The sequence below is a fragment of the Elephantulus edwardii genome, unplaced genomic scaffold, assembly GCF_000299155.1.
Source record: "Elephantulus edwardii isolate Elephantulus edwardi_28Jun2011 unplaced genomic scaffold, EleEdw1.0 scaffold00096, whole genome shotgun sequence".
Lineage (NCBI taxonomy): Eukaryota > Metazoa > Chordata > Mammalia > Macroscelidea > Macroscelididae > Elephantulus > Elephantulus edwardii.
In genome coordinates, this window is record NW_006399846.1 from 1544094 (window position 1) to 1557152 (window position 13059).

The window sequence follows — 13059 nt, forward strand, 5'->3', positions numbered from 1 at the left end:
CGGGGTGAGGTCCAGAAGAGGGAAAAATGGAAGGGAGTCTTGGGCACCGGCGGGAGCAGCACCCTTTACTCACACCATCCACAGGCGGGAAAGGATATTCTGAGCCCTTGAAATGAATGATGGCTCTGAGGTGGCGGGGGAATGGACATTACTCATTAACAGGTGCCGGGGAGGGGGATCCTGGAGCCTCCTTTGCTCGCTCAGTGTAACCTGAGACCAGCCCCCTGCCCTTCTAGCTGAAAGCATGTGGCTAAGTTTAGCAGACCTTTGCTTAAAAGTCAGGGAGCACGCTGTGTCCTGCACCCCCACTCCTGCCCCAGTGCCTCCCCTTCTGGGATTGCCCTTCCTACTTGGGGCCGCAGAGCCAAAGCTGTGGCCATGCCTGGCAAGTATCTGCATAGTTATCGCCAGGCTTTTCATGAAGAGCAAGAGCGGGGGAAGCGGGCACCTGATGAAGAGATGGAGTGGGAAGCACCGCCTGCACTGGGAGCTCTCCCGAGCTTAATTGGGGGAAGCAGAGTAAGTGAATGTACAGGCAGACTAGGTTCCATTCCTGCAGAGGCTTCTCCAGGCTGTTACCTCTTCCCCACCAAGTGTTTTAGAGCCCTCCATGCTCCTGTACTGCCTAAAGCACGATTCTGAGACACCATCTTCCCTTTACCTCATGCTTGTCACTTTTCATTACTATCCTCTGCCAAAAAAAGAAGGAAAAAAGGGAGTTCAGTGCCCAGGGAGCTTGCAGTGACGCAGCCTGCTGTTGTCATGACAGCATGTTGTCATGACAGCAGACTCCTGTTCTAGGAGAAACCAGGTTTGAGGAGTAGGCCAGGGTGGGGGACAGGCTTGGCGAGAGGCATCTAAGGGGCTCAGCCTCCTTGTAGACCTTCCATATAAATCTTTCTTGGAAGTAGAATTTGTCTCCCTCTCACCAGTCCCACCAGGTCAGTCACCCACATTCAGATGGAGTTAGGGAACAGTGGGGGTGGGGTGGAGATGGCAGCTTTTGTTCTATGGCAAAACTTGTGCTGTTGTCCTGTGCATTACAGAATGTTTAACACACTCCTGGCTACCACTAGATGCTAGTAACAGCTCTGTTTGCCATTGTACAACAGTAAAAATGTCTTCAGACATTGTGATAGGGTGGTTTTAATAAGTTTGGAATTCTCATATAGTTATAAAACTAACATCAGTTTTCTTCAGCCTGCAAAACTAGTTACTTAGCCTCCAAATTCTCTGCTTCCTGTCTTTAGTCATGTAAAGTAGTTTGATCTGTTTACCAGAAGAGGAAATGTATCTATCCTAGATCCTTGGGGAAGCTGGTTCTCCAGTCATATGTAAATTGTGTCTTAATTACTTTTTACTAACAAGAGTGCATTGTTAAATGAGCTAGAGTTTCACCCTAGTATAAAACCTGATGGCCACTCCCAGACGGGAAGGCAGTCTTGGAGGTGACTCCCAGATCTGCGTTAATAAAGTTCTTAACGATATTGCAATCTGTTTGTCTCATTCAGTAACAATTATGCAATATTATCTGAGGGGCACCCCCAGGTTGACAACTGCTGGGCAGTTGTCCACATCCCTGTCCACAGTGGAGCAATCTTGTCATATGTGCAGAATAGGAATGCTGAAAATTAAAGATGGCGAGAGTGTGAAGCTTGTTAGATCTTGAGACAGGCTTCAAGACTCCTGGGCCTACCTTCTTGGACTGACAACCTTCTGTTGCCTTAATCTGGGATAACTGAACAAAGTTAGGAAAAATAAATATCTCAAAGTACATAAACCCTTATCCACTGCTGGTGAGATTGTAAAATGGTATAACTACTGTGGAAATGGTATGTAGGGCCAGGAAAACGACATCACTGGGAATACAACAATCACATGGTGCAAAATGTAATCAATGTCACCAAATAATTGTGCAGGAATTGTGAAAACAGGAACCTAATTTGTTATGTAAACTCTCTGTGAAAATACAATTAAATAGTATTTTTTTAAAAAAAGTATGTAAAAACATTTATTCATTACAAAAGGAGATCGGTAAACATATACCGCAAAGTGAAAGCAGCTCAAAGCAGTTAAGTTAGGAGAGTAAGAGAAATGTCTTCTATTACAAAGATCTTGTACGTATTAAAAACAGAGAGGCAAAAGAATATTTTTACAGGAGCCCTACAAATCAGGAGTGGGAACAGGCTAAGATGACTTTTCAGGACCTGTGTCTTCGAGCGGATGCTCGGCGGATGGGGGTTGTTTTCTTGGGTGTCTCATCTTCGGTCATTTCTGCTAAAAGTTCTATCAAAAACATTAGGGTGAGAAGAGTTACAAAGATGGTGAAATACAGACCTCGGAAAAAAAAAATGATACAGCCCCAGATGAAGTTATGGAAATAGAATCCAGAATTCCTGGAAGAAGACAGCCCCCGGGTACTAGGGTAGAGATTCCAGTTCAGTGCAGGACACAAGCAAACCAGCCTCACACACAAAGTCCAGGAGGTCACACCATACCTTCCTCACTGGACTCATCACTTGAGAAGACAATCTTGGGTTTCTTTTTAGAAAGTCGCTGCTGGGTGTTAGGATGGCGACGGGGACGGGCAGTACGGCGGGGCTCAGGCGTCACAAAATCATCGTCTGAGGCAGCAGAAGCCAGGTGCTGACGCCTGGAGACTGAAAAGGCAGGAAACAGGTGTTAAATGCAATATCAGAACACACACTTTGGGCCTCCGCCCACAGGCCTGCTTCACATACCAGTGGATTGTTTCTTGGTGGCTGATGGGGCTCTCTGGCTTCCCCCTTGGGCATGCTCAATTTCCTCTACGGCATCCAACCCTCTAGTATGACAGGCTCGAAGCTTCTGCTCAAATTCATCTATTAAAGCCTGGAGGGAAAAAAGGGAGATTAGCAGTAGGCTTAGAAACATAGTTCTCAGTGATTAAAAAGAAGTAGGAATTAGAGACAGAAAGTTCTGTCTCCGATCACTCTGGTAACTTGGTTGCAATGGGGCTGCAGATAAGACAGTGTTGCAGGTGCCTCAGATGGTGCTTAGGGAGCACAGGCAGCTCACCTTGCCCTCAGGCTTGACCCCACGTCGCAGCTTGCCCACAACCAACAAAAAAGCATTGAAGATGGAGGAATCTGACAGCTTATCTCCAAAGCAATCAAAGTTGTCCAGCATCTTTCGGAGACCTCGCTCTGTGAGGGGCAGCTGTGACACACAGTAGGCCAGGTCCCGGTACTGCCTCTCAGTTCTGCAGATGAGAAGGTGGATGCTCGCTTGTGAGGAGCAGGGACATGCATGCAGTACAGACCCATCCTCCCTCCTCTGTCTCTGACAGCCCCTGGGATGCCATCGGGTGGGGGTGGAAGCGTCTTAGCCCTGCAGGGCCCCTGGCAGCACAAAGGACTCAGGGTGTCAAGGTACCGGGCGGTGCGGAAGCGCTGACACAGCTTCTCCACCAGGCTCTCTGTCTGCTTGTCCTTGGTGATGTAGGAGAGGAGCTGCCTGCAGAGGGCATGGGGAGGAGGTGTGACTGGCTGCCAGCCTCACCCACCCAGACCTGTACCCTCCCAGTACTGCTTCGAATCTTCCCTGCATGGCCCTGCCTGCAACCCTCCAGTTCCCTTGTCCTCTCCCACAACGCAGGGGAAGGCCCATGCCCGGCCCCTCAAACCCCAAGTAATGTTCACTATGACCGGAAATAACAAAACAAGCTACCATTTAGTGAGCACTAGTGAGTGCCTACAGCTTTAGGAACTTCATCTATTTCATCTTCTCAAGAAAATTAAGGGGCCGATATTATTAACCACATTTTGTAGTTAGCACAGAGGTTTAGTGTTGAAGGTCATACAGCTACAAAGTAGCAGAGCTAGAACCGAACTAACAGGCTTATCTAATTCCCAGGCCTGTGCTCTCCCACTGTGCTACATGGAAAACGGGCACTAAGGCCCTAGGAACTGCAAGTACTTCATGATGGTGTGGAAAGGCTCTTCCTCCACGCCACCCTCGGGATCTGACAGGCGACTGATGATATCTGGAAGGAGATTATAGACTGCATTGCCCTGGAAGACAGAGAGTCCTGTTAAAAAGATGAGGTCACTTACATATTCCTTCTGCCACAAGCCCTGAGCTGCCTCTCTGCCCCTTCACCTTGTGGGAAAGCTCGTTGAAGAAGTTCTTGGCCAGGGCTGAGATCTCGGGCTCAGGATCGATGAGTAGCACCGCCATCTCGCTCACCTGACCCTTCACCTTCACCATGTCCTTCAGGATAAGGTGGGTCATCACCAGCCCAGCTGTTTTCCGCACCTGAGGAGCTGGGTCTCGGAGGCTAGGAAAAAAATCTCAAGTCATTGGGACCAAGACCTGTGGTCACACCCTAACAGTTGTTAGGAAAGACCCAAATAGAAATGTGTGGCTCCATAACGTACTGTTCAACAAACAGTAAGCTAGAGATAAGGAAAATGATGAAGTTTACAGACAAGGCTTTACTGTCAGCCAAGTATCAAGTGATGTCACGCTAGTGGCAAGGATGAGAAATCTTAATCCTTGTACTGGCTTGACCATGGGCTTGCAGATCTCTCACCGAGCATACAGATGAGGGGTCCAGGGGTCCACCAGGTTGGGGAAGCGAATGTCTAGATCCCCAGCGACGACCATGAGGTTGGACCGGACAGTGGGGAGCGTGGACTTTTCTAGCATGGTGAACAGAAGACGAAGCTGGGCATCACAGAAGGTGGCACTATGGGCAAAGAGAGGATGATCAGGGAAGCCATAGACCTCCCTCCTGCCTGCAAAGGCAGTGCCGAGCTCGGGGCCTACCTAACCATGCAGAACTTGCCGAGGGCGATCGAGGCAGCCGCACAAAGTTCAGGATTGCTGTAGAGACCTGGATTGTTGCACACTTTAAGCAGAAGTGGAATGATGGTGGCCAGGGTCTGTTTGCCTGTTGGGATAACAACTCAGGTTTGCGACAGGTTATCGCAGACAGGGAGAAAGTCACTCAACAATTCTTCTTACCATTCAGCAGTTCCATCTCGCAGATGTTACGGATCAGCTCTGCCTCTGGATCGTCAGCAGTCGCCCCGACAAGCCCTAGCTCCTCCTCCATGGTGGTCTCAGAGCTTGTGTTCTAAAGGGAAAGAAGCAGGTGAGCAAGGACGGCATTTCCAAATCCAGCCTGCACTCCATTTCAACCACAGAGATGGATGTGCTTACAGGGAAATTCTGCAAAACCATCGAGAGAGTTAACAGCTACGGAGAATAAGGAGAAAGCGTTTCTGAATTAAGCAGGGAGAGAGAACTAGGTGCTCAAGTTGCCGCAGCAGGCTTATACATTTCTTTTTGACTTACTATTTTAGAAGAGAAATAACTTCCTGTATATAGTAACCACGTAAGATCATGACAGACAATGGTTCAAGGTCAGAAAGAAGGTCAGACATCACATTCTGCAGGGCTTTGGCTTATTTGTGTTTAAGACATCACTGCCTCTAGTGGACAGTGTACAAGGTTCCCATCAGGTACCAGGCCGAGGAACCAAGGCAGATGCAAAGCAGTCTTGGTATTTGCATTTTCTAACACTGCTGAAGATTCAGCCTTTACTGTAAGATGAAGTTTCTAACTTGAGACTGTGTTCCCTCCTGGGTGAACATGGATAGATTGTCTTATCTTTGTCTACATTAATCTTTCTCTGAGTAGTGGCAGCAAAGAGGTACAGATGCTTCTTTATTACGTTTAGTAGAGTCCAGGAAGAAAAATTTATGGCCCAAGACAGATTGGAGGAATCTGAACCCCAATGCTCAGGGGCTTAACTCACCTTCTCCTTCAGACCTTTACTCTTGTGCTCCTGTTCTTCTTGAAGAACTCGGCGCCGACACAGCTCTCCACTCACTGCTTGCTCCAAATGGACCAGCTGCTGCAGAGCCAAATCCCCAGCCAAGGACAGCAGGTTCATTAGCAGGTAAGTAGGGAGCCTGGGGGTCTCCTCTGGAGGAGGTGGAGAGGAAGGGAGAGAAAAAGACACAGCAAGTCAGATAGAACCCTGAATCCTGCTTTTACTGTTCTTCCTCTTGTTCAAGTGCTACTTAAACAACTGCAGAAGCAAGAGATGGTGGGAGGGGTATGGAGATGGCAGTGGTAACTACCCCAGCTTCAGGGAAAAAAGGAAAGGTTTTTTCTGCTCATCTTTCTTGGAGAATGAAATAGTGTGGGCTGAGGGAGTAAGGGATTATGTACAAAGTGGTGGTGGCAGGGCCTTTTGGCTCAGCAGGGTGAGTAGCCAAACTGACTGCCTTCTACTGGGCCCCTGAGCCCTCACTTACTCAGTTCCTCCTGTGAGGGGTTCTGCTCCAGCTTCTCCAGGGCCTGCTTCGCACAGTCCTGCAATATCTGGGCACAGATCACCTCAGGACCCTCTGCCATCTGGTAGATAAGGGTCACTGCTACCTCTTTGAATGGGATCCAGAGTGGGTCCTGGTGGACAAAACCTGTACAGGAGGGAGAAGGTAGCCATCACAGAGAGACGACCCAGTTCTGTCCAACTTTCTTTCACTGGTCTCTTAAGGCCTTTCTTTGGTGGTTCCCCGCACCCCCCCCCCCATTTCTTTTTTCTCTCTCCTTAAGGCATTTCTTTTTTTTCTTTTCTTCCAACTGTCTGAAATTTCTATAACCTTGCTCCATGGATGGTGTAAAGCAAAGCCTCAAGCCATTTCAACACTGCTCTTGCAAGCATGGTAGAAATGCACAGGACCATTCCAGACCCAAGCACGCCGGAGGCTTGCAGCTTAAGGCCTTTCGTGACAGCACACCTTTTGTGACCATTTCCTGCAGTCGCTCAAACAACTTGTGTTCTTGAGGCAGTCGGAAGGGTGGGTGGCGCGACCCCAAAGAAGGCTGTGGAAAGTAAGAAGGGAACACAGGAAGTGGGTGTTGTGTCCAGAATAAGAGGATATGCATTCTCCTGATTCTGGACACAAGCATACATACCTTTCTCCTATCGGAGATGTTGGCAATGGCAAGACACACCTGTTGGGCTAGCTGGTAATCTGGTGGAAACTTCTCCTCCAGTCCTATGCTGACTAGCGTGTCTAAGTTGCTTCCCACAATTTCTGGCTTTCCTCTAGAGAAGGAAACAGTTAAAGCAAATTATGGCACCAATGGACTTTTTTTTTAAGGTAAAAAGCAAAGATGATTTATTACACAACAGCCATGTCCCTACATAGGCGGGCCCATCTTCCCAGAAAGCAGAACCAATAGACTCTTGGTGGGGACAATGCTCAGGTAGGTAGACACTAGTACCCAATACATACTTGCAGCCAGGTTCTGACTCCTCTGAATCCCTCCTGCTCTACTCAGTCTTGTAATTTCTACTAGGTGGGGTGAGGTTTGCAATGCACTAACTTAACTTGGTGTGGCTCTTTTAAGCTACTATTTTCAGAACTCTCACCACATGACTTAGTTGTTGTGGTTGTTAGGTGTCTTCAAGTCGAGTATGACTCATAGTGACCCTATGAACAATAGAACTGAACCCTGTCCTACACTGTGCCATCCTCACAGTCTCTGACACACTTGAGCCCACCGCTGCAGTCACTGGCCAATCCATTTTGAGGTACGACCAGCGACTGTCTTTTCACCATCCCTCCACCATTCCAAGTATGATGTCCCTCTCTAAAGAACAGCCTTTCCTAGCAACATGCCTGAAGTATGTGAGACAAAGCTTTACCATTTATTCCTCCAAGGAGCACTCTGGCTGCACTGTCTCCAAGATATACCATTTTGTTCTTCTGATAATCCATGGGATATTAACACTCTTCTCCAACACAACTTAAATACAGCAATTCTTCTATCATCTTTACTCACTGTCCAGCTCTCAGATGCATAACAAGTGATTAAAGAGTTTGTGGCCTGAATCAGGCACACCTTAGTTCTCAAAGTGACTTCATTGTTCCTCAATGATTTGGAGAGGTCCCTTACTGTTCCTGATCTCTTGGCTGCTGGCACCAAGGGTGCTGATTGTGGATCCAAGTAAGATGAACTCATGACAATTTCTATTTTTCATCCATCTACCATGATGTTGCCTATTGGCCCAGTGGTATGATTAAGTTCCATCCTCTCTGACTCATGGTCACCCAGTGTGAACAGAACAAAGCACTGTCCAGCTAACTGCCACTTGATTCATGTAGTTTCTGTATGAGCAAAGTCAAGAGCTCTATGTTTCTCATTCTGTGTAGTACTATTCATGATTTCTTCTGATCCACACAGTTTAAGCCTTTGCAGTCAAGAAAACACAGCTAAGCATCTTCCTGGGATCCTAACTTGCTTTGCTCTCAGGTGCCTTTGAGTCAGTCCACATCATGGCAGCCCTACTGTCCAAAAGAGCAAACCCTGCACGATTCTGTGCCATCCTCATAGTCCCTGCTATGATTAAGCTCATGAGGTCAGTCAACATGCCAACCAAGCTCACTGAGGACCGCCTACCTTTTCAGCAACCTCCACTTTTACAAGCGTGATGTCCTTTTCCAGAGACTGGCTCCTCCTTACAACATGCCCAAGGTATGTGAGAGAAAATCCCACCATCTTCGTTCGCTTCTAAGACAGACTCTGGCTTCACCTCTTCTTTTCAAAAAATTGTGACTTTTAACAAAAGTTTACAGAAGGTTTGGGTTTTCATTCATTCATTGTTGCATCCTCCTCACTTTTAGCAAGGAAGGCTGATCATCTGTATAACAGGTTATTGATGAGTCATCTTCTGATGTCACCTTTTTTTCCACAAGTCCAGCTTCTCAAATACTTTGCTCAGCAAACAGATTGAAAAGGTTTAGGTTTCACATGAGCACAATTATGTGTTCTAAGATTCCCATTCTTCTCAGTGTTAGTCATAATTTGTTATGACATACACAGTCAAGTGCCTCTACACAGTCAAATAAGCATAAATCAACATTCTTCTGATATTCTTTGCTTTTAGCCAGGATCTCTTTGACCTCAGCAATGACATTCCCTGTGCCACAGCTGCCTCTAAATCCTGCTTAAAATTTCTTTTTGTTGTTGTGTACTGTTGAATCGGATCCAACTTGCACAGGGGGATTTCCCCTCCTTCTTCAGAGGAGCTTCTGGGGATTTGAACAGTGTGCCTTTGGGATTGCAATGCAGCTTCTTGCCACTGGAGCTCCCCTGATTGAACTTCTGGCAAGTCTGTCGTGAGGTACTTACGGCCCATTAAGAGGACTGGATAATTTGTTTAAAAATGTAAAGAAGAAAAACCACCTTTGGAGTTGGACCATTCAGGTAAAATATGTAGAAAGATAATGCAGGGGTTGGTCAGTCTCGACACCCACCAGGCTTATTAAATTGAGGCATCCCAGAGGTGCAAAGTAGGGAGCTCAATATCAAGAAAGAAAAGCAAGAGTGTGCAGTGAGCCTTTTGCACTTGAGACCCAGTGCTGAAACTCCTGGACCCAGAAAACATAAGAGCGGTAATACCTGAGTGGTGTTAAGTGTCTGGTGGAAAGATGGCAGCTAGAGGCAGCAGAATCAGGACATTGGCACAAGTCAGAACTATGGGCTTCCTGGTCCACAGAACAAGAGAGCAGACTGCCTTTGGGTCTTTTTAGGGAACTAGTTTATCAAACCATGGAGCTAGAGCTAAGCACCTTTGGGCCTAGGCTACTGGAGTGGGATGATACTTAAAAATGGCAGAGCTAAAAACTCTGTAATACATGCCCAAGCAGGGCAGAGGTCAAGGTACCAGCAGTCAGGAAATCAGGAGACATATTGCACTGGGCAAATATGCTGGCAGGGGTATCTCCAAAATGCTGAGCAATGATGTCAATTTGAAGACTAAGGTGTGCCTGGGTCAGGACAGTCTTCTCAATCACCTGCTATGGATCAGAGAGCTGGACAATGAATAAGGATGACAGAAAAACTACGGAAATTGAATTTTGGTGCTGGAGAAAAGTACTGAATACCCCATGGATTGCCAAAAGAACAAACAGATAGATGAGTCCTGAAAAGGGTGTGGCCAGAGTGCTCCTGGGAGGCAAGGATGACAAAGCTTTGATTTTGTACTTTGGACATATAGCTGTTCCTTGGAAAGGACATGATGCTTGGAAAGATGGAGGTGACCCAAAACAAAGGAAGACTCTGAGTGAGATGGACTGATACGGTGACCAGCAATGGGCTCTAGTGTGTCAGAGGTGAGGATGGCACAGGATAGGGAACGGTTCTGAATGGCTGTTCATAAGGTCACTATGAGTTGTACTTGATGGCACTTAACAATTGTATGCAAAGGAGCTTCTGGTAAGAAGCTGTGCTGCAATCCTGAAGGCACTTGGTTCAAATAAACCAGCTGCTCTCCGGGACAAAGATGGGCAATATCCTCCTGTGTGGTTATAACTGTCTCTAAAAACCTGCTGGGGGGTCAGCTATGGGTTGGTTTTGACTCCATGGTACACAGTAACAGCCACCACTATGCAAAGGCATTTGACCTTGTGGATCATAACACTGGCTAACAGTGAGAAGAATGGGAATGAATCCCAAAATACTTAACTGTGCTCATGAAAAATCTGTACCTAGACCACGAAGCTGCTGTTCAACCACAGCTAGGGAACACTGTACGGTTTAAAATCAGGAAGGGTGTGCATGAAGGATGTATCCTTTTCTCCATACCTATTCTATCTGTATGTTGTTGTTGTTATGTGCCGCTGAGTCGCCTGCAACTCATAGTGACACTGTACAACAGCTCTGAGGCCTGCCCTGTCCAAAGCCTCTGACACACCTACCTCCATTACCCCAGTTACTGTATCAATCCATCTCATCCAGTGCCTTCCTCTCTTGTGCTGTCCCTCCACCCTTTCAAGCATGATATCCCTCTACAAGGACTGGTCTATCCCGGCCACATGCCCAAAATATGTAAGACTTCAAAATCCTAGCCTCCAAGGAGAAACTTGGTTTCACCTTCTCCAAGACAGACTTATTTATTTTCATGGTGGTCCATGTTTCAAGACTCCCCTCTAGCACAACTTGAAGGCATCGATTCTTCTTCTGTTATCCTTAAACATTCAATCTGTATGCTGAGCAAATAATTTGTGAAGCTGGACTCCATGAAGAGGAATATGGCATCAAGATTGGAGGAAGACTCATCAACAACTCATATTATGGAGATGACACAATCTTCATGTTAAAAGTAAGGAAGACTTGAAGAACTTGCTTCTGAAGATCAAGGACTGTAGTCCTCAATACGGATTACATCTCAACATCAAGAAAACAAAGGTTCTCACCACAGGAACAATAGTCAACATCATGATAGATGGAGAAAGGATTGAAGCTGTCAATGATATAATTTTGTTTGGATCAACAATCCACATCCTAGCAGTCAGGAATCAGGAGATATATTGCCTTGGACAAGTCCAGTCGGGGATCTCTCCAAAATACTGAAGAACACTGACATCAGTTTAAAGACTAAGGTACACCTGATTCAGGCAGGCCATGGTCTTCTCAATCACTTGGTATGTACCAGAGAGCTGGACAATGAATAAAGATGATAGAAGAATCAATGCTTTTGAGCTGTTGTGGTGGAGAAGACTAGTGACTACTCCATGGATTGCCAAAAGAATAAATAGATATGTCCTGGAAAAAGTGGGACTAGGGTCCTATCTCCATACCTTTTCAACCTGTATGCAGAGCAGATTATCCGAGAGGCTGGGCTCTATGAGGAGAAGCGTGGCATTAGAATTGGTGGACGATCTATCAACAATCTGCGTTATGCAGATGACACAACCCTGCTCACTGAAACTGAGGAGGACCTCATGCACTTACTGCAGAGGGTCAAGGACTACAGCCTTCAATATGGACTGAGGCTCAATGTCAAGAAGACAAAAATTCTCACCACTGGACCAATCGGTAGCATCAGGATGGATGGTGAAGAGATTGAGATTGTTCACAGCTTCAGTTTGCTTGGCTCCACGGTCAACACTCTTGGCACCAGTAGCCAGGAAATCAAAAAACGTATTGCGATGGGAAAGTCTGTGGTTAGGGACCTCTCCAAAGTACTCAAGAGCAACGGTGTCTCTCTGGAAACTATGGTGCACCAGATACAGGCCATGGTTTTTGCAATCACTTATTATGCATCAGAGAGTTGGACAATGACTAGGGAGGATAGAAGGAGAATTGACGCCTTTGAGTTGTGGTGCTGGAGAAGAGTATTGAATGTACCATGGAATGCCAAGAAAACAAACAGATTCATCCTAGAGAGGGTTAAACCAGGCTACTCCTTGGAGGCAAAGATTCTGGGGCTTCGTCTGACATATTTTGGGCATGTTGCAAGGAGAGACAGGTCTTTGGAGAGGGACATCATGCTGGGTAGAGTGGAAGGACAGCGCAGGAGGGGAAGACCCTCTATGAGGTGGATTGATTCAGTGACTGGGATAATCAGGATGGGTGTGTCAGAGGCAATGAGAATGGCAAAGGATAGAACATGGTTTAGGGCTGTTGTACATAGGGTCGCTATGAGTCGCAAATGACTTGACAGCACATAACAACAACATAACAACAGGGTGACTCCCAGGAGGCAAAGATGGCAACACTTTATCTCATACTTGGACTAGGTGACACTATCTTTCCAAGAAGGAGAAGACCCTCACTCAATGAGATAGAAAGACATGGTAACTTTAGCAATGGGCTCTAGCATGGTTCAAATCCACCAGATGCTCTGCTGGAGGAGGGGTAATTTCCTCCTGTGCCAGTTGGATCTGATTTGATGGTATACAACAAGGAAAACAAACAAACAAAAAAAGAAATTATAAGAATGGAATAGGAACCCCAAAGGGACCTTAAGTGCCACCCAAGCTGAGATATGCACACCCATGTTTATAGCAGCTTTGTTCACAATAGCAAGGAGTTGGAAACAACCTAAGTGCCCATAAACAAATGAATGGATAGAGATGCTGTGGTATATTCACACAATGGAATACTATGCTGCACTGAGAAATAAGGAACTCATGCAATACTATTCAAAATGGGTGACCCTGGAGGACATTATGCTGAGTGAAATATCTCAGTCACAAAAGGACAAATATG

The 13059-nt window shown here is 46.5% G+C and overlaps 1 protein-coding gene across 1 annotated transcript in view; it reads right to left on the reverse strand.

Annotated features, from left to right (window-relative positions):
* Positions 1–2200: 2200 nt before the first annotated feature.
* Positions 2201–13059, reverse strand: part of NCAPD2 (non-SMC condensin I complex, subunit D2) — a 31322-nt gene continuing 20463 nt past the window's right edge. The window contains exons 18-31 of the mRNA XM_006891285.1: positions 6973–7105; positions 6795–6879; positions 6309–6473; positions 5804–5973; positions 5008–5119; positions 4810–4933; positions 4574–4729; positions 4141–4318; positions 3958–4052; positions 3415–3495; positions 3058–3241; positions 2742–2871; positions 2499–2660; positions 2201–2286 (exon numbers count right to left, since the gene is read on the reverse strand). Coding sequence (XP_006891347.1) covers positions 2201–2286; positions 2499–2660; positions 2742–2871; positions 3058–3241; positions 3415–3495; positions 3958–4052; positions 4141–4318; positions 4574–4729; positions 4810–4933; positions 5008–5119; positions 5804–5973; positions 6309–6473; positions 6795–6879; positions 6973–7105 — 1861 coding nt within the window. The remainder of the gene's footprint in view (positions 2287–2498; positions 2661–2741; positions 2872–3057; positions 3242–3414; positions 3496–3957; positions 4053–4140; positions 4319–4573; positions 4730–4809; positions 4934–5007; positions 5120–5803; positions 5974–6308; positions 6474–6794; positions 6880–6972; positions 7106–13059) is intronic.